Source organism: Nyctibius grandis, chromosome 24 (genome assembly GCF_013368605.1).
Source record: "Nyctibius grandis isolate bNycGra1 chromosome 24, bNycGra1.pri, whole genome shotgun sequence".
Taxonomy (NCBI): Eukaryota; Metazoa; Chordata; class Aves; order Nyctibiiformes; family Nyctibiidae; genus Nyctibius; species Nyctibius grandis.
The window spans coordinates 1,253,062-1,277,610 of record NC_090681.1 but is presented as its reverse complement, the minus strand read 5'-3'; the positions used below and the strand labels follow the sequence as shown (position 1 = coordinate 1,277,610).

General features: G+C 58.4%; 1 protein-coding gene across 1 annotated transcript; it reads left to right on the top strand.

Annotated features, from left to right (window-relative positions):
• The first annotated feature begins 3,674 nt into the window (after positions 1 to 3,674).
• Positions 3,675 to 24,191, top strand: TFAP2E (transcription factor AP-2 epsilon). Its single transcript, XM_068417787.1, has 7 exons — positions 3,675 to 3,701; positions 3,810 to 4,256; positions 4,589 to 4,640; positions 20,828 to 21,056; positions 21,302 to 21,420; positions 23,401 to 23,542; positions 23,903 to 24,191. Exons 1-7 carry the CDS (start codon positions 3,675 to 3,677, stop codon positions 24,189 to 24,191), a joined length of 1,305 nt encoding a protein of 434 aa, XP_068273888.1.
• Positions 24,192 to 24,549: the final 358 nt, after the last annotated feature.

The following is a 24,549-nucleotide window of genomic DNA, read 5'->3' as shown; positions in this document are numbered from 1 at the left end:
ACCAGAAGAAAACGATGAAGCCAAAGAAGCAAATGAGCCTCCTGGCCCTGGAAAAGAGCATAACTCTGCTCGAGCGTGGGCTGGGAGAGTCTCCCCATCCTGCCAAGAACACCTCATCCCTGCACTGCGGGGAAGACATCAATGCCTTGGAAGAGTCAGAAACACATTTCAGATTGTCAGAAAAAAACACCCAAACCCTCAAACACTTTACCTTCGACTGTTCCCGGTCCCGTTCGCTGCTCTGCCTCTGGTCAAAAGGCGTGGGCTTCCCATTAATGAAAGGCTATCCATTAGTGCTAATGAGAGATACGTGCCTGTATCAGCAGGAGGGTGCTCTCCTCTCTCCCCAGCGCTGCACTGGGCTCGCTGTGGTTAGCAGTGCACTTGGCTGTTGTTCATCCCCTCCGGCAGCAGTAGGAGCTTCCACAACACCTGACCAGAGATCCAGGCTGGGCCTGCAGGACCCCATCCGAGACCAGAGCAGTCCTAGACCCAGAGGCCTTTGGCTGCTGGTCTTTAATGCCTAGCCAGGCTACCTGGGAGCAAAGCAGGAGCCTAGGGAAGCCCTCTGTCTTATACTACAGGGGGTTTGGCCACCAGCAGGTGCCTGCAGGGGAGCACCTGTCCCTCATTCTCATGCTCTTCAGTGGAAAGTCCCATCAGGTGTGAGAAGGACCATCCATGCCTTGCCAGAGCCAGGCCCTCCCAGAGACCCTGATGGCTCATCATACACTTGTTTCTTTGCAGAACATGAAACATGCTCCTCTTGGCTGCCCGCGAGCTGACAGAGCATGGGGTGAGACACCAGCCTTGCTCTGGGATGTAACCAGGCTGAATGCCAGAGGAGATGTGTTGTGTAGATGCCAGGGGTCCTGAGCAATATCCCTGCTCTCTTGTCCCAGGACACCACTTTCCAAACACATTCTCGGACAGAGCACCCCTAAAAGGCTGGTTTCCCTACCCAGGACCCCTGGGCTCTGACAACGGGGAGCACAGCACGTTCAGGAGGGCAGAGCACCGGAGCTGGTGGAGGCCTCCTGCCATGTGGGCGTCTCCGTTGGCTCTGCTTGTGCCAGTCTGCAGGCCCGGGCGTGCCCAGGGCGGCTCAGCCCAGTGCGAGGGAGATGGTGCCCCAGCAGCCTGGCCAAGGCTTCAAAGGCTGCGGGGTGGCTCCTTGGCCACCCGGAGCTTTGCAAGCCCAACCACAGGTTCTGCCACCGGCAGCTGGCACCTGCAGGCGTCAATCCTCTAATGCCAGAAAGGCATCACCTAACGTCCCCTCTCTGCCACAGCGCTTTGAGATGCCAGCAGAGAGTGTGCCAGGACAGAGGAGCTGCTGGGGGCTGCACAAAGCCCGCAGGAGAGGAGTGGTGAGAGCTCACCTTCGTCACGGACACACACAGCCCCCAACAGCAGCCACAGCCGCTCGCTCTTGTCTGCTGTGAGGTCCCTTGTCCCCTTCCTGGGCAGCGCTGGGCTGGGGGGGGTGAGAAGCCCCCTGCCCCAGCACGCTGCATTGCCACGAGCCCAGTCTGCCCGGCGTGTCTGGTGGCAGCGGGGCAGCTTTGCCCTTTGTTTTTCCTTCCCTTTGTCTGTCAGCATTGCAGGTTTCCTCTGCTCTGTCTCATTTTTGGGTGGAAGCACGGCTTCCCCCGAGCTGCCGCTGGGGAGCATCGTCCCGCTCGCCCCACGGCCCTGCGTGCAGGCCGGCTCACGGCCCTTCCCGAGCGGATTTTGCACAGTTTCACCTCTTTCAGATGAATAAAGACTCAGCATTATACGGACCAGACAAGCAAGGGATGTTAAGAATGAACTGGAACATAACTGCAAAATACAGCATGTCCAATCCAATTTTTCCTACCAAATGAAACGGATCTGGTGGAAAATAAATACAGAACTTTGAGGAGCAGCATCCTTGAGCAGCATTTGAGGGGGATGAAGAGATTTGAATAGATCAGCCCTTTACACCTCTGCACATCCCTCTTCCCTCCCTTAAATGCCATTTTTAATCGAAATAAATTAGAATAAATGATCAGCCCTTGCCTCCTAAAGACAGGTGGCAGGGTAATATTAAAAGAAATGAATAAAAATTCATTTAATGAGCATTGTTAATTAAACCTGGAAATCAAAGAGGTCTGAGTTGTGGGAATTCGGAGGAAAAATGAAAATGAAGGGAGCTGTAGCTCGGGGCAGGAAGAGTGGAATTAAATTAAATGCAACGTGGGATTGTGTTTGTTAATGTCGATCACACCGCACGGTGCGTTAGGCTGGGGTGAAGGGCTTGTTCTCTGCTCGCACACGAATTACCCGCCGCCGCCAATGGAAACTGCTGCAGAGCCACGGGCAGCCCGCTCCGGGAGGGTGGCACGGTGAGACCGCGGGGACCCCGCGGGGACATGCCAGCCCCGGAGCCCGTTCACGGCACCCGTGGGCCGCGGGGGGGGTGCGTGAGAGCGCGCGCGTGTGTCCGTGGGGGTCCGGGTGCCGCGGGGGTGTGTCGGGGTGTGCGTGCGGCCGGTGCGGCCCCGTGCACGGGCGGTGCGGGGCATCACTGCACCGGCCTGCGCGGGGGCAGCCGCCTGCGTGGGCGGTGTCACCCGTGGGGTGGTCAGTGGGGATCACTCTGTGCCGCTGGCACGGCCGCCGCCGCCGGCCCCGAGCCCCGTCCGCCCGGCTCGCCCCGTCGGTGCCCAGTGCCCGGTGCTGTGCTCGGGGACCCGGTGCTGCGGACCCGCCCCGCCCTGCCCCGGAGGGAGGGCCCAAACGGAGGGAGGGACGGATGGAGGGAGGGATGGAGGCGGGAGGGGAGGGCCGCGGAGGCAGGCACGCTGCCTGTCATTGCTCCCCGGTGTCTCCCGGCTCTGTCCCGCCCGGCGCCCGCCCTCCCGCCCGTCCGCTCGGGCAGGGAGCCAGGCCCGGAGCACCCCCAGACACTTCTCCCTCTCCCCAGGACCGGGCTGGGGCTCCCCGCTCCCCGTCGGGGAGGAGGAGGAAGCGCCCCGGGGCAGCCTCGGGCTCCTCCGGCAGGACCGGTCCCCGGGCCCCCCTCCGGGCAGAGGTGGCAGCTGCCGCCGGAGCCCTCGCTGTGCTGGGGCCGGGGCACCCACTCCCTGCTCGGGCTAATAAAGTCAAACCGTAGAGCATCGCCGCGGTCCCGCAGCCCGCCCGCACCCCCGGGCCCTCCGGGCCTCAGCGCTCGGCCCCCGGTCCAGCCTGGGGCGCTCCCCGACGGGGCTCTCAGGCGGCGCGGCCTGGGGCGGGGGGAGCCGGGGGTGGCACCGGGGGGGTGTGCGGCACAGTGCGACACGGGAGCGGCGGGAGCGCGGCCGCCCGACGGTGCGGGGAGCGGCACCGGCCGCGCTCCCGGGGGCGACGGGTGCCACTCGCCCCCCGCCCCGGCCGCCTCCCGCAGCCGTCCCGCTGCGCCCGCCGGCCGCCGTCGGGAGCCGTCGGGTCCCCGCGGGAGCGGGCGGCGCGTCCCCGGCCCCGCGCTCTGACGCGCGCTCCCGGCGCGGCGGGCGCGCCCCCGCCGCTATAACTGGCGTGCATGGAGTCGGGGCTGGCGCAGAGGAGCGGGAGGGCGATGGGAGACGCCGCTCCGGCGGGATAGAGGGGCGGAGACGGGGGCACCCCCGGGGCCCGGCCCGCCCGGGGCTCGCCGCGGGCCCGCACAGATGCTAGTGCACAGCTACCCGGGCATGGTGAGTGCGGGCCGGGGCGCGGGCGGGGCGGAACGCGACGGGACGGGACGGGGGACCGGGGGCCGGGGGTCCGCGCCCGCCTCACCGCCGCTGTCTCCGCCGCCGCAGGACCGCGCCGAGGGGCTGCCCGGGGCGCCGGCCGGGGCCCGCCTGCCGCAGCTGCCCGCGCTCAACCAGGCGCCCTACGGCTCGGCGCCGCCGCTCTGCCACACACCCGCCGCCGACTTCCAGCCGCCCTACTTCCCCCCGCCGTACCCGCAGCCGCCGCTGCCCTACCCGCAGGGCCAGGAGCCCGGCTACCCGCACCTGGGGGACCCGTACGCGGCGCTCAGCCCGCTGCACCAGCACCAGCAGCCCGCCTGGCCCCCGCAGCGCGGCCGGCAGGACGACGCGGGGCTGCTCTCGCAGACCCACCGCGCCCTGGGGCTCGACCCCCGCCGCGAGTACCCCGCCGTGCCCCGCCTGCTCCACGGGCTGCCCGACGGCGGGCACGGCCTCGCCGACGGCCCGCTGGGCCTCCACGGCCTCGGCCACCACGGCATCGAGGACATCCAGGTACCGGGGGGACGGACGGAGGCCGGGGGGTGGCTGCGGGGACGGGTTCGGGACGGCGGGGACCGATCCCGCTGCCGCCTGTGCGCCCGGGACGGGGAGTCCCCGGCCGGCACGTATCGGGCCCCGCGGCGTCCGTACCTCCGGGCAAGGAGGGCCGCGGGGACGGGAGCCCCGTTACCGGGGCTCGTCCGTGCCCGAACGATCCCTCCTGGCCGGGGGCAGCGGGTGGACCGGGCCCCGCCGCGCTGTCCCCCCGCTCCGCAGTCCCGAGGGGCCGGTACCCGCCCGCACCGGGAGCCGCCGGCTGACGGCTCTTGCTTCGCTTCTTTCAGGCCGTGGACGACGGCGGGATGAACCTGCTCGATCAGTCCGTGATCAAGAAAGGTAAGAGCGCGGCGGCACCGCGGGACGCGGCACCGGGCCGGGCTCCGAGCCCCGCTCCTGCTCTCGGGGCTCCCCCGCGTCGGGTTTCCCCCCGCGACAGCCGCTCCGCTCCCGTCGGGAAGGGTTTGCTGCTGTCCCCGGCGGGGCTCAAACGAAAGCGGCGGGTCGCGGCGGGCCAGCGCGTTCCTCCGCCCCCGGCCCGCGGGGCACCCCCGGGCGGCACCGATGCTGCCGTGCCTTCCCGGTACCGGGGCCCGCGGGGCCTGGACGGACGCGCCCGGCTATCGGGGAGCCCCGGGGGCCCGCCCCGCCGGCGGCCGCGGGCAGTTTGCGTGGGAGGCCCCGGGGATGCCCCGGCGGGGCTCGGCGGCAGCTCCCGGCGCTCCCGGTCCCGCCGCCCCGGGCCAGAGCCCTGAGCCTGGCGGGGGGGAAGCAGCCCGGGCCGCGCACCGCTCCGCACCGCCTCGGGCGGGGAAAGCTCTGGGCCACGGCAGAGCGGGCCCAGTCGGCGGGACTCGTACCGGGGGAAGGACGCGTTTAACGGGGGCGAGGAGGTGGCGCGGCCGTAGGAACCGATGCATCCCGCAGACCCCGGGCGGACGCTCCCCCGTCCCTCCGCCGCGGTTCGCCCCCCGCCTCGGCACCAGCCCGGGCCTACGGGGACTCCCCGCGGCTCCAGAAACGGGGCTTTGCCGCGGGGACCGGCGGGGAGGCCAGCCGCTCCCTCCCGGGGCCGGTGCGGGGCTGCGGGTAGGGGCCCCGCACGGCCCCCGGTGCCTCCCGCCGCCTCTCCTAATTTACTGCCGATTCTTCCCGACCTGCCGAACAGCCCCTCTGCTCCCAAAGCCCCGTGGTTACAGCTCAGCTCCGTAAAATATTTTTCTAATCAAAACTCCACCGGGGCATTGCCGGGAGCGGGGGGGACGCGAGCGGTTTGTGCGGCTGCTCGGGGCGAAAACGCGTCTGCAACATCCCAGCTCGTGGCTTCTCCCCGCAATTTTTAACAAAAATATATAGAGCGAAATATGCGTTTAACCGCTGCTCCGTGGTACGGTCTCCAACGCAGGCGGGCGAACGACGCCGCAGCCGCCCGTGCGGGCTCGGCGGAGGGTGTACGCGGGCAGCCCCGGTGCGGCTGGGGCTGGCTCCGGCCGGCCCGGGCCCGGGCAAAACGCCGCTGAAACCGGGAGGGTTTAGGTCGTTAGCACCGTCCGTGGCTGCAGCGAGCTCCGGTCCCGGTCCCGGACCGTCCCGCCGCTGCTCGGGGGACGTTTCCCACGGCCCGGCAGCAGCCGAATCCCCGGTAACTGCCCAGCCCCGGCGATCCGGGAAAAATATCCCGATCGTGCGGGTCTTCTCCCGGCGACATCGGCGGTGGCGGTCGTTAATCGGGGGGAGCCGCGTTCACGGTGCGTTACAGCCCCTTTCCATGAAAATTGTTATTCTAAGAACACAGCTTCATTACACGCGGCATTTCTGTGGAGCATTAATGACCGTAATTATTTTAGCTTTAATTAGAACACGAGAGGCATTTCATTAAATATCCTTGCATGAGAAATGGTTGCAGCAAGCCGCGGGGTGCGGGTGCTCTCTCGTCGGGCAGGAGCGCCAGCCGAGCGCTCGCTATCCTGGGAGAGCCAGGAACACTCCCGGTGCCTCCATAAAATGCTCTGCAGTGAGAATATTTGTCTGGAAGTTGGGTTGAAGTTAGAGGGTTTTGGTGTTTTTTTCCCCCCCCTCCTTTTTTTTTTCCAAACGCGCCATTACTTAGAAATTTTCGTCTCTCGTCAGGAGGATTTGTTGTTGTTTAGTGCCAGATTTGTCCCTGCCGATCCTCTAGTGTCTCTTTCGAAAAAAAAAAAAAAAAAAAAAGAAAATAAAATAACTAAATAACCCTGGCTGAAAAGCGGGGCCCTGTGGGTGCAGGGCCTCGGCAGCCCCTGTGCCCACCGGCACTGGCTCTTCCCGCTCCGGTTCTCTTGTTTTTTCCCTGCCGTGTTTGGAGTAAAGACGTCAAGTATATTTTGGAGAATAAACGGATCCCGACGGCAGCCTTGAGGGCGATGCGCTGCCGGGGTGTCCCCGTCTCCGCTCGGCAGCTCGAAGCCCCGAGTTTGCTGGAGCCGCCTGAGAAATCGATAAATCCAAAGCAAAGTGTGTGTGTGTTGGGGGGGCGCCGGCAGCCCCCCCCAGGCGGCCAGCAGCCCCCCCGGGAGCCGCGGCACGGCCGGGACGGGGGCGCCGCAGGGATTCTTGTAGTGGAGAAGGAGTCCGGGGCTCGGTCCGGGCTCCTGCGGTCTCCGGGTCCCCGTTTGCCCGGATTTCGATGGCCGCGCTCCCCATTCTCTGCGGGGCGGCCCTGGAAGCGATGCCCCAAAACGGGCGAGTTCGGCTCAAGAGAAAGCTGGGGAATTATGGAAGCTGCAGCCGGGGAGGTCCCGGATCCCCCCGCAGCCCGGGCGGCCGGTCACCCCCGGGGGCCGGGAGCGGTGGCCGGTGGTGTGCGGGTCCCCGAGCAACCGGGCGGTTTGCTCGGCGTCGGGGCAAGCGCTGCGCGCAGGAGCTGCCGGGCTGTAGCGGCAAAGGCCGCTGCCCCGGCTCGACCCGGGCGAATTACTTACTTTACAGTCTGCTTTATTTCATTTTAAAATATATAATACGGGTCGTTCTTACTTCGCCGGCTCTGTCTGCTTTGGGCTGACTCCCGGAGCCACAACGGGGGCGAGAGGTGAGCCCAAGGCGAAGCCCCGGACCTCGCGAATGAATTACACCCTGGGAAAAAACAAAATAAAAATATCAGGGACAGATCCCGAGCGGTTCCCAGGCAGGCAGCGGAGGGGTGCGGTGGGCAGCGGGGTTCCTCGGCCGCCCCTCTCCGTGGGGAGGGAGAACGAACGTTAAAACGCGCAGTTTTGTCATAAATCGCGCCGAGCCCTCAAATACCGCACCGGGGATGATTAATCCCTGGATTCCTGACGGCATGGCCCTCGGACAGAAACCTGATAGAAATCTGCGCATGGGAAAACAGATAAATCTCTCCTTAATTAGTTGCTGAGATACTGTTGTCCTGGCTCAACAAAATATTAGTCACCTGCCCCAAATCCCCGAAGCCGCAGGCGCTTTTCGCTCCGGCCGAGCGCAGGGACCCCCAGCCAGAACCGGCACGGAACGGGAGGGCAGGGCCCGCAGCCCCCGGAGCTGCCTGTCCCCTCCCGCGGCCCCGGGGTCCCCGTCCCGCAGCCCGGCCGTGGCTGCGCGGGTCCCGCACCGCGGGCGGGGGCAGCCGGGTGCCGTCGGAGGAGGCAGCGCCGGGCTGGGAACAGACGTTCAAAACTCGGTACCCAGGATCGCTCCCGGGCCCGGTGGCGGTGTTCCCGTGGGGAGCCCCAGGCCGGGGGTGCGAGGAGCAGCCGCGGGCGATGCGCGGGTCCCGGGGAGCCGGTGCGGCCGGGGGTGCCGTGAGGGACCGAGCGGGAGCCGGGGTTTCATTTCCAGCACGGAGAGCCGGGAATAGCGCTGGGAGACGGAGGATGAGCTGCCCCGCACTGGTGTGACAAACTGGGGCTGTGCTCAGGCTGAAAAGGAAAGGGCTGAAACCTCAGGCAGGGCAGCGGAGCGTTGGGGAATATCTTTGTACACGCGTTGTTCGTTCTGCCTCTTTTTCAAAAGTATTTCAGAAATGGTTTTCTCTTTTTTGTTGTTTTATTTGGTTGGGTTTTTTTCTATTTCCTCCCAAGCATTTATGTAAGACCAGGAATACATTTGACTTGAAAACAGGAAAAGTAAATCTGAAAAAGTTTAATCCGGGGCTCTGGCTTTAGGCTACAGCAGCTCCAGGCATTTTCTGCTCCGTTCACCTGCTGCCCCGGTGTTCAAACGCCCAGGACAGCTCCGCGTGCCCTGACGTGGAACCCCCCAGAAAAATGGCTGGAGACCCAACGAGCCACGAACAGCCAGTGCTGCTGGTGTGGGTCCTTCCCTCGGCTGAGCGAGGAGAGGGTGATTTTCTGCTTATGAAATCAAGCATTACACCATTGCACTTGGTAGCAAAAAATCCTGCAGCTTGGTCATAAAATAAGGAGGGGTTTTATTGCTTTGACATCCTTCCAGGATCAGCCAAAAGCTTCTGATAGAGGTTTTTTTATTACAAAGAAAAATACAAATCTCTTTCCCTGGTACCTCGGTGCCTGGGGGCACGCTGGGGTGCAGGGGCAGCCCGGGGTCCTGTGAGCAGCGAGAGCAGGGAAAGCCGCAGGGGCCTGTGCACCCCGCTTGCGGGCAAGGATTTTGGCTGAGGCATTTTACAACCTGGAGTACAGATGGAGCAGGGTGTAGCCAGCGTGGGCTCACGCTGGCACCCCGGCGTGCACGGTGCACGGGCGCTGTGTGGCTGGTGGGGACTGAACTCCCCTGGCCTCGCGTTGAGGCAGCAGGATTCGGCCGCTGCGCTGGCCCCATGTTTGTGACTTGTTTAAATTTCCATCCGAGGCTTTTCGGCTGCTCCGGAGCGGCAGTGGTAGCGTTTCTGCTCAGGAATGTGGACCTGTTTGGCTGGATGCTGGACAGACGGACAGAAAGCTGTGCCTCAGAGTGCTCCAAGCCCACATTTAGAAATATTGCAAGAAGTAGCTGTCACTACTAAAGAATGCAGCAGAGGAGGGAGATTAAGACCAAGATCCTTAGATCCACTGGCCACCGCATGCGAGCTCCAGGTTTCGATGCGAAATCTCCCCCTGGCTTCGCACGCGGGGCTGCCGGGGGCACCAGGGTGCCGGCGTGGTGGCCATGGTGCCATTTCTCCTTCGTTTCTGCACAGAGGAATTGACCTGTAAAAAACGCCGCATGAAGCCAGATGTGGCAGGAAAAAAAAAATCTTGAAAGAACGGTAGATTAGATAATCATCATTTCCTGTGACGAGCAAGGTAATAAATGAGGTCATCCTGTAAAACACCCGGGGCTGCGAAGACACATCTTTTATAAGACTGTCCAGGGCCGTGGGTGGAGGTGCTTGGGCTCCAGTCAGCTGCAGGGTGCTGGGCTCGGCTGGCAGAGCCCTCCCGGCTCCCTGCAGCTTTATCTGCTGCGGTAGTTTGCCTGAGTGGGAAAAGGGGCTCACCGAGGACAAGCCGGGTCTTGACTGGAGGCTTTGCTGCCTTAGCGCCGCTCACAAAGGCTTTAAGGTTTAGACAAGCCCTCGCACACACCGCGAGATACAGCGTTCATCAAAACACGGTCACACCTCCCCGTCCGGGCGCTTCTCCCTCGCGCACACATGCGTGCGCGGCAGGAACACCTACTAATCAAACAGAGAAACTTAAAAGAAAGTTTTTACTCTGAACTGCATCCAGATCACCATTCCTCCATTAAAATTATATTTTTAATGTCCTGTAATTGCACCAGGATAAAACCAGGTGTGTGTTCATGTGAGATAACACACGCCGGTACCGGTGAAGGCGCTGGGCTTTGTCTCAACCTCCCCGGTGCCTCCCAGGCATGTGTTATCTCCAAGTTTCATGTACCTTGTCACGACTTACTGTTTAATTAGATGTTTTTAAATGAATTTTCTTCTTTGTTAGAAGTAAAGAGCAGTTCTTAAAGGGCAGGTTCAGAAAAGCCACCGTGGGTTGCTTTTGGCATGTGGCTTGTGAGTGAAACCAACAGCACTTCTCCTCCAGGAGCTGGACCCCGGGTGAGGCTTCGCCCTGGGACGGCACGGAGCGAGGCACGGCGACGTGCTGGGCTGGCTCGGGAGCTGCTCTGCCTTCGTTTCTGTTCTTGCAGCTCGGTGGTTTGGCCGGTGTTTGGCTGCTGCAGACGCTGCTCGTTGGGGCAGGCAGGGCTGCAGCCACGCGTGCTCCTGGGCGAAGGGGTCACCAGGGGCTGGCTGTCCCCGGCCACCCCATCACCCATGTACTCCCTCCATAGTTTGAAGATCTGTGTAAAGGCATGAAAGCTTTTGGGGAAGAGAACAGCACACACTCCCACCCTCCATGGCAGCGGGTGGCTGCCACACCACAGCCCCAGCTCCCATGGGGGCTGCTTTGTCCGCTGGTGGGTTGGCAGCGGGGCCAGCAGGAGCGGCCTCGGCCAGGTGACATACACCCCATGGTCTTTGTCCCCACATCAGTAATTTAGTAATGTTCCAAGATACATGATCTCAGAAAAAAAAATGTTTACAATCTGTCTTAATTAGTTGAAGAGCCTAAACAAGATTCTCTGAAGTCCTAGACTAGCACCCTAACCACTAAACCATCCCACCCTTTCCTGTGTGATCCTAGGGAATTACTCATTCTTTGTGTCCTTGCATTTGTTTGTTTATTTTAATTCTTAATGGAGGAACTAATTAGCAAGTGTGGCTATAATGCTTGGAGCTGCTGCATGCTCAGCTCTTGTCTCCATGCCCTGTCCCATACCCAGCCCTGCTGTGCCCGGGTATCGCCTTTGGTTTGGAGAGAGGTTAAGAGTTGTGGCTTGGTGGAGAAGAGCAGAGGAGCACAAGGGAGTGAGAATGAATTGCTAGAAATGAGCCCAAATACCCACTGCAATTAAATACCCCAGAATATGGTGTGGCTGTGGCTCAGGAGCGAGGGGGTCTGGAGCGGGACGAGGGGAGCTGTGAGCAGATTCACCTTTGCAGCCTAAAAAGCCATCGCAGCTCCTGCAGCATCTGCGGCGCGTGCTTGGGATTCCAGCCAGGCCGAGCCTCCCCACCCTCTATCTCAGGCATTTATCTGGCATCAGTCACCCAAGTGCCGAGGCGCCAGGGAGCAAGGGATCGGGTCAGGCCCTATTCCCTGCGGACTGGTCAGACAGGTCCCGGGGAGCAAGCGCTGTCCCCAGCGAGGTGGCTGCATGGGGACGGCGTGTCCCCAGGGCTCCCCGGGAGCCCCGAGATGGCCCCGTGCGCCAGGGAAAGCAGGGCTGAGGTCCTGGGGCTGGTGAGGCATGAGCAGAGGGTCTGACCAAGGGTATTCATGGTTGCTTGAAGCACAAGACCCAAGCTAGCAAGAGACGGGGGCAGGCACAGAAGAAACATCATCAGAGGGTTTGTAGGTGCTGCAAGAGCCGTGCCAGTCACCCACACGCCCCCCGTGCTATCGCTGTGGCTGGTCAGAGTTTACCCCGTGGAAAGACGTGGACGTTGCTCTTCCCCGAGGCTCCTCGCTGGCACCGTGGCTGGGACCAGAGGGGTTTCCCGGTGTGTGCCCTGCCAGCCCGGTCCGAGACACGCACCCTGGCCAGGGCACGGTGCTGAGCGGGCTGCAGCACGTCTGGTTTGCCGGACGTCCCACCAACACAGAGGCGTTAGGAACACCTGCAGAGCCAGGGAAAGTAAAAGCATTTTCTCTGTGAGAGTGGGCACGCGGTGCCTCTCCCCAGAGCCACCCCGGGCGAGCCGGTGGCTCCGGAGCGGCGGGTGAGCCGACAGATTTACATCGCTGCGGTCCGAGGCTCAGACCAACACCCTCCAGCACGCTCTGCCGACTGGCAGCGAGTTCTACACGAAGTATTTCTCTATTATTATTGATGTCTAATCTTTGCTGAAGGGTCTTTTGCCCTTCAATAACCTAAATACATTATAACAAATCGATAGCACCGTTACCGTGGCTTACGCAGGATCCGCCGCTCGCAGAAGACGCCGCATCTTTGTTCTCCCTTTCTAGATTATGTAGATCCGAACCACACAAATTCAGGCACTTCTATAGGGAACGCAGGGAAAAACCTCTCAAGCACGTTACTGTAAAATGGATTATACTGTTTAAACACATAAAGATCCCGTAGACTGGTTGCCAAAATGTAATGGGGGTTTGTGCTGCTAAACGAATAAACCTGTGATGGCTGATGCTGCGGGGCAGAGCCACGGCGTGCACGAGCCCGGGAGCGCTCGGGGCACGGCTGAACCGGGCTGGGGGTGGGATGAGAAACTTCCCTTGGCATCGGCACAGGGCAGCGCAGGGTTCTGGTTCCTTTGGGTTAAATCCTTGGGCTCTCAAGGTCCCGTTTCAGTTTCTCGCCTTCCCGACACCCGCATGTTTTGTGCTGTGAAACACAAGCTCTGTATGAGCAGGGCAGAGCTGCAGAGGGCCGGCCAGGGCAGTCAGGGGTTGAACTGAACTTTAAATAGGTATTTTTCTGATGTCAGTATGAAAGGGTTCAGCTGCAGATTCAGGAAAAAAATAATTTTGAATCAGAGGGAATGAAATAATCTGAATTACCGCATCAGACTGACTTTTCAAATGAAGTGGTGAAGGTACAAGTGAGAAGGCAGCGGGGAGGGGACGGGCACTGCTGTGCCAGAGCAGCTCTTCCAACAAACAGCAAAACCACGTGCAGCAAAATACCTGCAAATACACTTTAACATTCGAAAGCAGAATCCAAATCCTTTTTCATTCATTTCCTGCGAAGGTTCGAGCACTTGGGTTTCACTCGCTGGGAGGACATTTTAATCATTAATATTTGCTGCTTTCCAGCGGGGTATCCCTGAGGCTCCTGTTCAGGCTGCTACATCAGAGGGTCCCCCGACAGCACAGCCCAATCCATACCATGGAGTACAGCAGGGAAATGTGTGGGAACTCACAACGAATTGTTTGTGAGCAGTTTCCAAAAAATTCACAAAATATTCTGAACAAGCAACACATTTGAGGCAGAGTCATTCCTAAATGGTAAAGCAGGGAAATGCATTAGCTGAAATTATTAATTGCAAACCACTTACTAATCCCCTTCCCAGTCCTGAAGGAGCACAGGGTGCTTTTGCAAAGGTCTGAGTAGATTTTGTTGTTATATTGCTTGGCCATTCCTACCAAGACACAACATACTGAGAAGGTCCTTAACTGAGACGTCGTATCCACCGGTCTCGGGGAGGCTGAACCTTCCTGCCCCATCGATCCATCCCGAAGCTCCCTGGGAGCAGAGACCTGCAGGGACACACGGCAGGTACTTTGCTGGGTAAAAACAGAGACACAGAAAGAAAAATGCAATTAATATCACATGGCACCTTAACATTTAGTTCTTAACCTCATGTATTGATCTGCATTGGAAACAAAACCTGAAGTGCGGGAGCTTTGCACAGGCACGGGACCTCTCCTGATCAGCTTTCTCATGGGAATAGTTTGAGGTTACTTCTCTGCTTCCGAGGGTCTGGGATCCATTTCCCTATCAGGACCCAGCAATCTGGAAAGCCCAGAGATAAAACCAAGATTCTTTCCATCCTTCCATTTGAAAAGGCCATCGCCCTGATTTCCTAGAGAGGCTCTTTGACATGGGGACTCGGTTCAGGTTGTGCATTCGAGATAAAGAAAATACCTGTATAATCCCCTCTGGGAAGAAAGGATAATTACAGACCGCGGGTTTGAAATACAGCTGATGGCACTGACCTCCTTCCCTGGGCCGTCAATAAATACCTCTCTGCTGAAACACCAGGAAATTGAAGCAGCTGAACTCGGCGGCACCTCCGCAGTGAAAAGGGGCTTTTAAAGGGATGGGGGGAGCAGTTGCCTCTGGTTCACACCCACATGCAGATACTTCTTTATATATGTATCTCCCTCTTATAATTTACATCAGAGACATTCAAACGAAGGCGAGATTAGTTCACTGAAAGCTCTTCCTCAAAGACAGCAGTGATCCCTCACCTTTCTGGGGCACCTTTCCTCAGGGGCTACGCACAAACCTCCACGAGCCAGCGCTTCCCCCCTGCTGCCTGCCCGGAGCGGCGCAGAGCTGCCGGGACACCCCCAACAAAACCCGGGGGAGCTCGGGGCTCCCTGCAATATTGTGGAAGCAAATCTCGAGGAGCAGCTGAAATAGGTTTGCACAGTGCAGGCGTCCCCTTTGCAGGGCAGCACGACACTGGCCTCCTGCAGCCTGTTTTTGGGCTGCCCTGGATCTGCAGCGATGCCCGACGCGGCCGAGCTGATGGGTGCATGGCCCCAGAGAGGGACCGGGGGGCTGAGATGCTTTTGGGGTGGCTGGAGACAGCACCGTGCCTGAAGATGAGAGATTGCTTTGCCCCAGGTAGTCTCCTAAAGGGATTTAACCTCTTTAAAATGCGATCTAAGCTGCAGCACACTCCCACTTTTGAAAGACGTTGCAACAAAAGCTCCAATATCCAGGGATTCGGCGCTGCTGACGAGGAGGATTTACCTGTAATGTATCTAAGGAGAGAAGAAAACAGACTTGTAAGACGGGCAGCGATCTGCATGTTCCCTCTGGACTTGTTTTTCCCCTCGCAGCCCCCCGAGCTCCGGCTGGAAACGGAACTGAACAAATAACGCCTCGATAAGCAACTCCATTTCCAAGTACCACAAATTTTCCTGCTTACAAATCACTTTGCAAGCAGGTAGCACATTTCTCATACGGAAATGAGTCAGTACTTTGTCGTTTTCTTTTTGTAGGTGAAGTCTCTTTTCCCTTGAAGCCCAAAGGTGACGGCGTGCTGTCAGCCCCGAGCACAGGCACTGCGGTCCCCCAGCTCCCGGCAGCACCCACACGCAGAGCCTGTGCCCGGGATGCACCTTTTGCACTGAATATTTACAGTGAAAATGTCTGTTTCCAGGAATCATAGTGGTCATTTCAGACGCAAGTGTTTGTGAATGGAGATGGAGAAGGAGCGAGACAGCAGCACGAGGGCTCGGGGACAGCACAGAGTCACCCCGGATGACCCCTGCTGAAACTCGTCAGGGAAAAGCAGGAAATTTTCTGAGGTTTTCCATCTCCCTGGGTAAAAGCCTTTGAAGAACACATTTCTTTTGCTCCTTCTTTGTACCTGGAACTTAAAAGGCAAGGGACCCACCTCTGCAAACCAGAACAAAAGCATCAGAAACTTCGTGCTTTATCTTGGGACACCTCGAAGGCACCAAGTTCCTTACTCCATCACAACTGAGCGATCACCAGGTCAGTGGTGCTTCTTCTCTTTCACCCTGCTGCTCGGTACCTTCTGAAAAGCCCTCACAGACAAGGCTGGGGCGTCCCATCACACCCACAGCATCGCTGGAGGTATCAGGACCTCGCGTCCATGGGCATTGCCTTTCCGCCTCCCCAAGGAGCACCATCCCCTCCCATGCTTAGGTGCTGGGCCAGCTCCTTCTCGCTACACTTGCCACCCAGGGACTCCTCACCTGGAGAAATCTTTCAACCAGGGATCACTTTTAATTAGGTATCACAGCATCCCTCCCAGGCAGATATTATTATCTCCATTTTACTGATGGAGACAGCCAAGCCCAGCCTGACCTGGCAGAGCAGGGAGCCGGGCGCAGCCGTCCCAGCCCGTGGGCTGCACAGGACACGGGGAGCAGCCGCACGCAGGCAGGGTGCTCTCCGGCTCAGGAAAGTCAAGGGATGAAGCCTTTGGTGTTCATGGAAGCCAGGACCTGTTTTGAAATCGCTCGCGCTGCATCAGGGGTTTTCGTGCTGCAGCAAATGGAGCTGTGCAAGTTCCGTCATCAGTGAAAGACAAACTAGATCCGACTCGGCACAAAAAGGCATCTCTGACGGGCGATGACAAGCCTTGCAGGTTCAGAGGGCAGGCGAAGCTGTGTGTGCCTGCTGGGCAGCCCCAGGGCAGGCGGCTCGCACGGGGGGTTGTGTCTGCACCGCTGCTCAACACACACGTGGAACGGGGGGTGTCGTGCACGTGGTACCTGCCTGGCGATGGTAAAGGCAGCAGCGAGATGCTGAGCCGCGTGGAAACGCTTCCTGTGATGTTACACACAAGGAACGAGGATTGTTTCCCCTTCCACGTTCGGCAGGACACTGTTCACCTGTTATCGACACGCTGCCGTTCTCAGCGGCTGACTGCAAAACACAAGAGTGCCACGAGACAAGGCGATGCAGTGACAAACAGCCCCGTTTCACAGCGTTAAACACAAAGTCTGGAGTTACCAAAGCAGAGGCCAGACTTCATCAGCTCTCCATAGCTATGGCCCAAGCGTTAGGAAGTGCTGCAAAGCCCAGATTGCTTAGAAAAGCGTTCCCACAGACCAGGAGCGCGTGCACCCAGATCGTACCCATACGCCCGATCTTTGGTAAATCATTTAACTTGTTCTGTGCCTCAATTTTCCCCAGCTGCAATAACGAGCCAGCTCACACAGGCACCAGGAGCGAGTTAATGACTTAAGTGACTGTTTCTGTATCAGCAGCGGGCTGGGGATTAGCAACGTGTGAAGCTCTTTGAGGTCTGTCAGCATAACCCGATTTCAAAATCAGTTTTCCCTTTCACATTATATCCCTCTGACACTCCTGTGTGCAGCCCCGCAGCGCTTACATGTATCCAGCCCAGCCACAGCGTCCCCAGGACCGGAGCCTCGCCGGGGTGAAACGCTTCCCTGGGGCTTTCGTTTGTGAAATCCACGGCCGGGCTCAGCTCTGCGTGAGGAGCTGAGTGCCAGCACCACCAGTCGAGGCCTTTGGGGTTTGCTGAATTAGGAGTAGCAGGATGAATCTGAACTAAGCAACCCTGGCATGGGAGAAAAAAACCTCTCAGGAGCGCCTGGCAGCTAAAGGAAAGAGCAAAAAAACTTTAGGGGGACAAAGTGAAGCAACCAAGCCTTGACAACGGGGAGTTTCAGGGAGCAGACTAAGATTCTTTTTAGCTTTCCCCCATGTAGACACATCTGCACTCTCTGCAGTACCTCACCGTGCCAGGACCATGCCCAGGGCTTTGGCCCCTCTCTCGCCATCCCCAGCCCCCCGGGTGACACTAACCCATACGCCAGCTCGGTTTCCCAAAAGCCACCCACGCTCACAGCATAATAATAATAATAATAATAGCAGATAGCAAATATGGACATAAGAGAAAAAGACCTCACATTCTCCAGGAGTCTTCTGAGCAGTTGCTAAAAGCCTGATGTCTCCTTCTTCCCCTTTCTTTGTCTGAATTGCCCCAAACACAACCTTGCAGAGGGAAATACAGCTTGTGTCCTGCCCTTTATAGCTTCCTGGGGTGGGGTGGGGGGACCCAGCTGAGCCCTGTCCCGCTCGTCAGCAGGGCCTGGAGGGAGGGGCCCAGCACCTGGGCACCGCGGGGGTTTGGGCACCAGCATCTGACCCCGTCCTCGTCAGCCTGCGTAACGCGTCGGTCCATCACTGTATGAACGAGCATTTCTGGGGCGTGTTTCTGCTGAAAACCCCGTCCTCCACGGTCAGGAGTGGGAGCTGAGCCCACCCAAGCCCCTGCCATGGGGATGGGCAGGGCAGAGCCGGCTCATGGAGGGAAAGGCGGCATCCTGCCCCCATGCCAAGGGCAGGTACCTCCTACGGCCGAACTCAGGAAACCCCAGAAGGGGCAACCAGGGCAGTGACACCGACGTGACATTTCTGTTCCCATCTTCAAAGCTCTGTGTGGGGCTTGGGTCTGTGCCTTGCTGGGGCACGGCGGCACCGAGTGCCTCCCGCTCGCATTGTGGCCGGTCAGCGCCCGGTACCCACAAACCTCATCGTGAAAACCCCGTCTCTGCTCCAGCGGTTTCTTCCTCTGCCCCGTAGCTCGGATGACCCCTCGACACAAAGCACGTAGAGCTTCCCGGCGGGGCCAGGCGCCTGCATGCACCCGTCCCGGTTTGGGAGGGTCCCGCGGGCGCAGGGGCTCGGCGCCGGGGCGTTGGGCTGCCCGCCCGCGATGGTCTCATGCTTCCTTCTTGTCTGCAGGCTGGCTCAGGTGCTCCGATCACCTGCTGCTTGCGGGAACGGGAAAGCAGCAGCTGAAGATCGAGGGGGACTTTTGGTTTACTCAGATGACAAGAGACAATTTTGGTTCCCCAAAAGCCAAGGAAACAAAGCTGTCAGGCTTTAATGGTAGCTTGTCTCCCTCCTGCAGCATGTTTATGGGCAAACAAGCTGCAGATCAGACCAGGCAAACAGCAGCAGGTGAGGCCAAATAACACTAATTAATTATTAATGGCGAATGTGGCTGTGTGTATTCTTGTTGTACTGAGGCAACGCTGTCTCACGGGTGGCACGGTTAACCTTCGCAGCGGTGGGCTCCGGGTGACAGCTTTCAAGGGGGTTTGTTTCTGACAGTAAGATCGTTCCTAAAAATGCCAGGACGTGTTTCCAGCATGTCATGGTGTCTCCACGTCACGGCCCTGCTGTGCACCAGCACCCATCTGCACCTGCCCTGCACCTCCCCGCGCGCTGCCGGGCGTGTGGGGGGACCCGCAAACACACCGGGGCTGCACTGGAGCGACCCCAGCCCGGTTTTCTCTAGGCTCTGATGTTAACTCACGCTGGTGCTGGTGGGGTTTGCCCCCTCCCCAGCCGCCACGGCCCTGCATGGCGGGGCACAACTCCCCTCCCCTGCATGGCTGCGCAGTCCCTCGTGCGTACGCGTGTCCCCAGCCACGCATGCGGCTTGGACGCACGGCACCGCATGGTTTCAGGCCTGCACGAATACGCGAGCGTATAAATCACGCAGAGCTCTTCGTGGGCAGACAAAGTGTTGGATCCTACAAGCGACACCAGCTCTCCAGGGGTGTCCGGTTTGGGGCAGCCCTTGCTGCAGCAGAACCCGCATCCGCTGGGTACCTGGCGTGCCGCCCGCCCTGGCAGCAAGGCACGGGTGTCTGCAGAACAGGCGCTGACTTTTTACCGTAGGGTGTCCCCTGGAGACAAATATAACCTGTTCTGGGGCTGTGGGAGAAAGCTTTGAAGTTGCTGCTTCCTGGAAATAGCTCTGGTTTCCTACGTCCCATGATATTGTTCCCATATTTGTTCTTCCCTGAACATCCCTCCACCAGCTACAGCCGTGGCAAACGCCGACACGGCAGCGGCTGACTGCAGCAGGGCACCGGAGCGTCTCGCCCTTCACTCCCCCGACTTTGTCCAAGTTTCACTCTGAGAGGAAACTTAACATACCTTCGCTCCTTTCCATTCATATTTCAGTCTTAAAACATCAGCCGTTTTTATGTAACACGCTACATTTTTATTGCCAGACTAACAAGTTGCTGAGCTGTATTTACAAGATGCTGATTGTAAGTGCCCCCTAATAGGTCCAGTCTACGTAACCACTCCCCCCAACTAACGTTCGGGTTTTCTGTTTCATTTTGGGCATGTGCATTTCCTTTACAAAACCTGCATCTCGCCCTGGTGTTCGCTGCTGCGTTACTTGCAGGAACCATCTGAATGTGCCTTGTGGGACGGTCACTCCCGAGGAACCTCAACAATGCCTGGGCTGACAGGAGCTGGAGCGATGGCGTTTGCAGTCCTCTGTGGATGCTCTCAAAACCTGCCTTTTTTTCCAGAGTTAAATCGGTTATTCATTTCAGAACATAAAAGCCAAAGAGATTTGGCACAAGTTTCAGCCACGGTTTTAACCCATAAACCTTTATTGCGTCTAAGAACGTTTCTTACTGGAATGACGTATGGGAAAACCCTGCCCGCCTCAGCCCGGGCGCGATGCCGTGGGCCCGATGCGATGCTGCACTCACCGCTGCCTGTCCAGCCTCCCGTGTTACCTGACTTTTGCCCGTTAAGTAAAGGGAAGCCTGTGCTGCATTAACTGGGTTTGATCCTCTCAAGCTTCCTTTAAGCCAGGGATGAGGAAAGTTTAGGGCTGCGGCTTGTTGTGGGGCTAATCCCAAAGCTGGAGTCACAGAAACCCTTTCCACGGGTTCCCGTGGGCACATAGGGGCAAACACAGCCCTCGGCCACCCCCACATCTCCCGGGTGTTGGGGGGTCGCGGCTCAGCCCCGCTGATCCTGCCCGGTGGGCGCAGCCTGCGCAGAGCTGGGCTGCAGCTGCGATCCCGTCCCGAAGCCCAGAGGATCGGCGCCCAGGGCAGGGTGACGAGCCAGCGCTTCGCCCTGCCACCCGCCTCCACGGGGTGCCCAGAGGAGACAGGGAGGGGGACCTGGTCGCAGGTCCAGACAGCGATGCTGCCGACAGTCCTTGGCCTTCAGGAGAGCAGCCCAAAACCTTGGGTTTAATTACAGTAGAGCGTGGGAAAGCAGGCGAGAGCAGAGCCCAGGCTGCTTCCATTTATTTTTTCTTTATTTAGTTTAGTTTCCTCATCCCACCTCTCTTTTATTGAGGAAAATATGAACCTGACTGAGATATACCAGTGAGGTCTGCGGATGGCAGCGCAGGGGTGCTGGGGCCAAAAAGCTGCCAGGACAGTCACCGAGCGGCTTCCCTGGCTCTGGGGTCTCTCAGCCACGGTCTCCTCTCCTCCCTCCCTCCCTCCCTTGTCTCCCAGTGCCCATCCCCTCGAAGGCCAACGGCACCACCATCCCCAGCCTCTCCATGAACAAGGACGGCCTCATCGGAGGGGTGACGAATCCCAACGAGGTCTTCTGCTCCGTGCCTGGCCGCCTCTCCCTTCTCAGCTCCACCTCCAAGTACAAGGTGACCGTCGGGGAGGTGCAGAGGCGGCTCTCGCCCCCCGAGTGTCTCAACGCGTCTCTCCTCGGCGGAGTCCTCCGCAGGTAGGATGCTCCCGAGAGGCTGCGGTGGGGGGGGTAACGCCAAAGCATCTTTGTGTTCAGCCCCAGCTCTTACCTCTCAGATTTACGGAGATGAGAAATTCTGGTGTGTGGTATATTGGGGAAGAGAATTTTTGTTGCTTTTTCTTCTTTCCTTTCAAATCTAAAAGCTTAAACTGGAATTAGAGTTATTTTAACATTAATTATATTATAATTTTTTTTTTCCTCTGCTTGTTTTCTCTTTTCAGAGCAAAATCAAAAAACGGGGGTCGGTGTTTAAGGGAAAGGTTAGAGAAAATCGGGCTCAACCTCCCTGCAGGAAGGCGCAAAGCTGCCAACGTCACCCTGCTGACATCCCTCGTGGAAGGTAAGAGGGGCAGAGGCACCCGCAGCCTGCGCAGGGCTGCGAGCTCCCTCCGGCTGTGTCCGAGGGCACCCTCCACTCCTCTGAACTGGTCCTGATAACACGGAGTTGAGTTCACGGAACACAAATACAAAAATGCTTGAGCAAATCTGCCAGGGGTTGGCAGCTGCTCTGCACCCACTTAGGACACAACTGGGGTGCTGCCGCCCGTGGGCAGCACCAACCTGTTCCATGGAGGCTCATCACCACCCTCAGGTCCGTGACTTGTCTCCCATAAGAAGGAGACGCCCCGTGTCTGAGCCCTGCCCTGCTCCCCTGGGAAGGGGGACATCGGGGAGGTGCCACACAGCCCTGATGGGGTGGCAGTGCCCATCCTCGGAGCGCGGCGTTAGGGCTGGCTGTGGCCAACGCGCCGTGGGCAGCCCAGCGAGATGCCCCTGCTCAAAGCTGCCTGGTTCTTTGCCCCCTCCTACTTTTTGTGCTGTGGCAGTGATGATGTCGCCGCTGCATCTTTGGAGAAAGGGCCGTGGGACGCAAACAAATGCAATGACAGCTCCGACTGCCTTCGAGCTCGGGAATCCATTGTGTGTGCGCCCGGCGTGCTGGAGGCAGCTGCCCGCAGTTCCTGAATAGAAAATCATCTCCATTGTCGCCAGCAAATTAAATGACCCGCTTCATTAGGCGGAGGTTGTTACTGAGGGCAGTTGGTTCGTGCTGAATGAAAGGCTGATTTCCATTAAAAGAAAAGAAAGAAAAGAAGGAAAGAAAGGAAGGAAGGAAGAAATGTACATTTTGATTTCAGGTGGCTGCTGATGTTTTGGTTGCTGCTCACCAGCCCGTAGTAAATAAAAGAGCGGTGCCATGTGTGCGATGGCTGCAGTTTCCTCCTGCACATAAGCGTTACGGTACCAGGAGACGTTTCACGCAGCCGAAGGTGCTGTTGCGTTGTCATTACCCAGCACACAGAAGCTGGCTTGTGCCCCTGTGCCCCAGGCACCCTCTTTCTTGGGCATTCGCTGTCTTGGTTTGTTTTCTCCCCTCTGCCTTCCCAACGTCTGTTCATTTAAAAAAAATACTGGGTGGTTTTTTGAGAGCTAATGATACACTTATTCTTACATTGACCCACATAGATGGGGAGAAGGGGTGTTGGGGAGCGCGGGGAGTACTGCGAGGGCTGCAGGTAGAAACACAGCTTCCTTTGGGAGGCCCTTTTTTGCTGTCACAATAACTGCTTTTCAGCAGCTCTTCCTTTCTGATTGTTTTTAGTACACACACGACTGCAGTTCTGATTCTCCAGATTTACTGTATTTGCTGCTTCTTTGGAGGGGGAGATAAAGTGGGAAGTATTGTCACTGTATGGGAAGTACAGACACTTTCCTCATAACGTGGCTTCACAGTCTGAGCTGTGGAGGCTGTGATGGGATCTGGGTTAATGCTATTAGGATGGATGGCCTCATCCGTGTGAGCAGCAGGGGGGCAAGTCACAGCAGCTCTGCCTGCCCGACCGGGATTTTTGGGCATGATCAATTGCCATCAGCTCCGATTATTTCCACGGGGACGCCTGGAGATGGATCAATTCCATCACTGGGTGGGCACTTCCCCGGGGTGATGGATACGCTGCCTGCGCGTCCAGCCCGGGGCCCAGCGGGAGGATGGAAACCCCTTCCTTCTGCCCGTGTCTCACATCCCCGTCTCGTCTAGCAGTCACGGGGCTGAGGTCGGTTTTTCACCCGTCAGCCCCTGTTTAAATCCCTGCTCAATTTGGAGAGGCCAAGCAGGAAATTTTGGAGGGAGCAGGGAGAGAAAGATGCAGCAAGGGAAGTGTCTGAGTGAGAAACACCTCTGCCGCCCAGAGAGCTCTTGGGTGGCAACTGAGAAAGGAAAGTGCTCCAGTCCCAGCAGGAATAAGCGCCATCAGTGAGATGGCTGAAGTGGCTACGGAAAGTGCTCCCCTTTCACACAGTTGATCTGTCCTGCTCGTAGGTGAAGCCGTTCACCTGGCTCGGGATTTTGGGTACGTGTGTGAAACGGAGTTCCCAGCCAAGGCAGCGGCAGAGTACCTGTGCCGACAGCACTCCGACCCCACGGAGCTCCACACCAGGAAAAACATGCTGCTGGCTACCAAGTGAGTACAGGTGGCAACGAGCCACCGCTGCGTTCGGTACCCGCAGCCTGGAAGGGCAGCGTTAGCCCTGAAAGCTTGGCTCCTCGGTGGGGAGGAGATGGTCTCATGCTGCACACAGATCTGAAAGTGTGCAGTGAGGTGAAGAGTCAGCGTGGGCTGAAGGGCTTGCTCCTACATGGGAGAGGTGACCCTGACCCCCGGGAGCACCCCGGCACTGCCGCACCAGCCCCGACTCCGCAGGCAGAGCCTTCCCCAGGCTGGAGCTGAAAACTCCCGGAGGGAGGGAGAGGGAAAAGAGACCCCCAAGACCCCCCTGTCCCTGCACCTTTCCAACAGGTAACACAACCCTTTCTCTTTCAGGCAAATTTGTAAAGAGTTTGCAGACTTGATAGCCCAGGATCGCTCGCCGCTGGGGAACAGCCGCCCCTCGCTCATCCTCGAGCCCGGCGTCCAGAGCTGTTTGACCCACTTCAGCCTGATAACGCACGGCTTCGGGGGCCCGGCCATCTGCGCGGCGCTCACCGCCTTCCAGAACTACCTGGTGGAGTCCCTTAAGGGGCTGGATAAAATGTTCATGAACAGCACAGGGAACGGGCACACGGCCGGAGACTCCAAAGCGTCAGAAAAAGAAGTGAAGCATCGGAAATAACGCGCCGTCTCCCTCCCTCTGCCCGGTCACAACAGGAAGGGTTTAACAGCACTGGGGGGGCAAAGACCACCCCGGGCACCCTTTTCTGAACTGCAACGTTTGAACTTGGGATGAAACTTATAAGCAAACAAAGAAAAGACAAAAAAAAGAAGATTTAAAGAATTTAAGAAGAAAACAACTGTAACGGGACGTAGTGAGATTGAGAAAATAAGCCAGGTTCATGGCTTTGGGGGTTTGCCTTTTTTTTTTTTTAAATCGTGGATGCAGGAAGCCAAGTCATGTGCAATTTTATTTTGTTTTGTTTTTTTCAAAGCCCACAGTGAAACCCTGACGTGCTCCAGGAATTTGCTCCAACTGA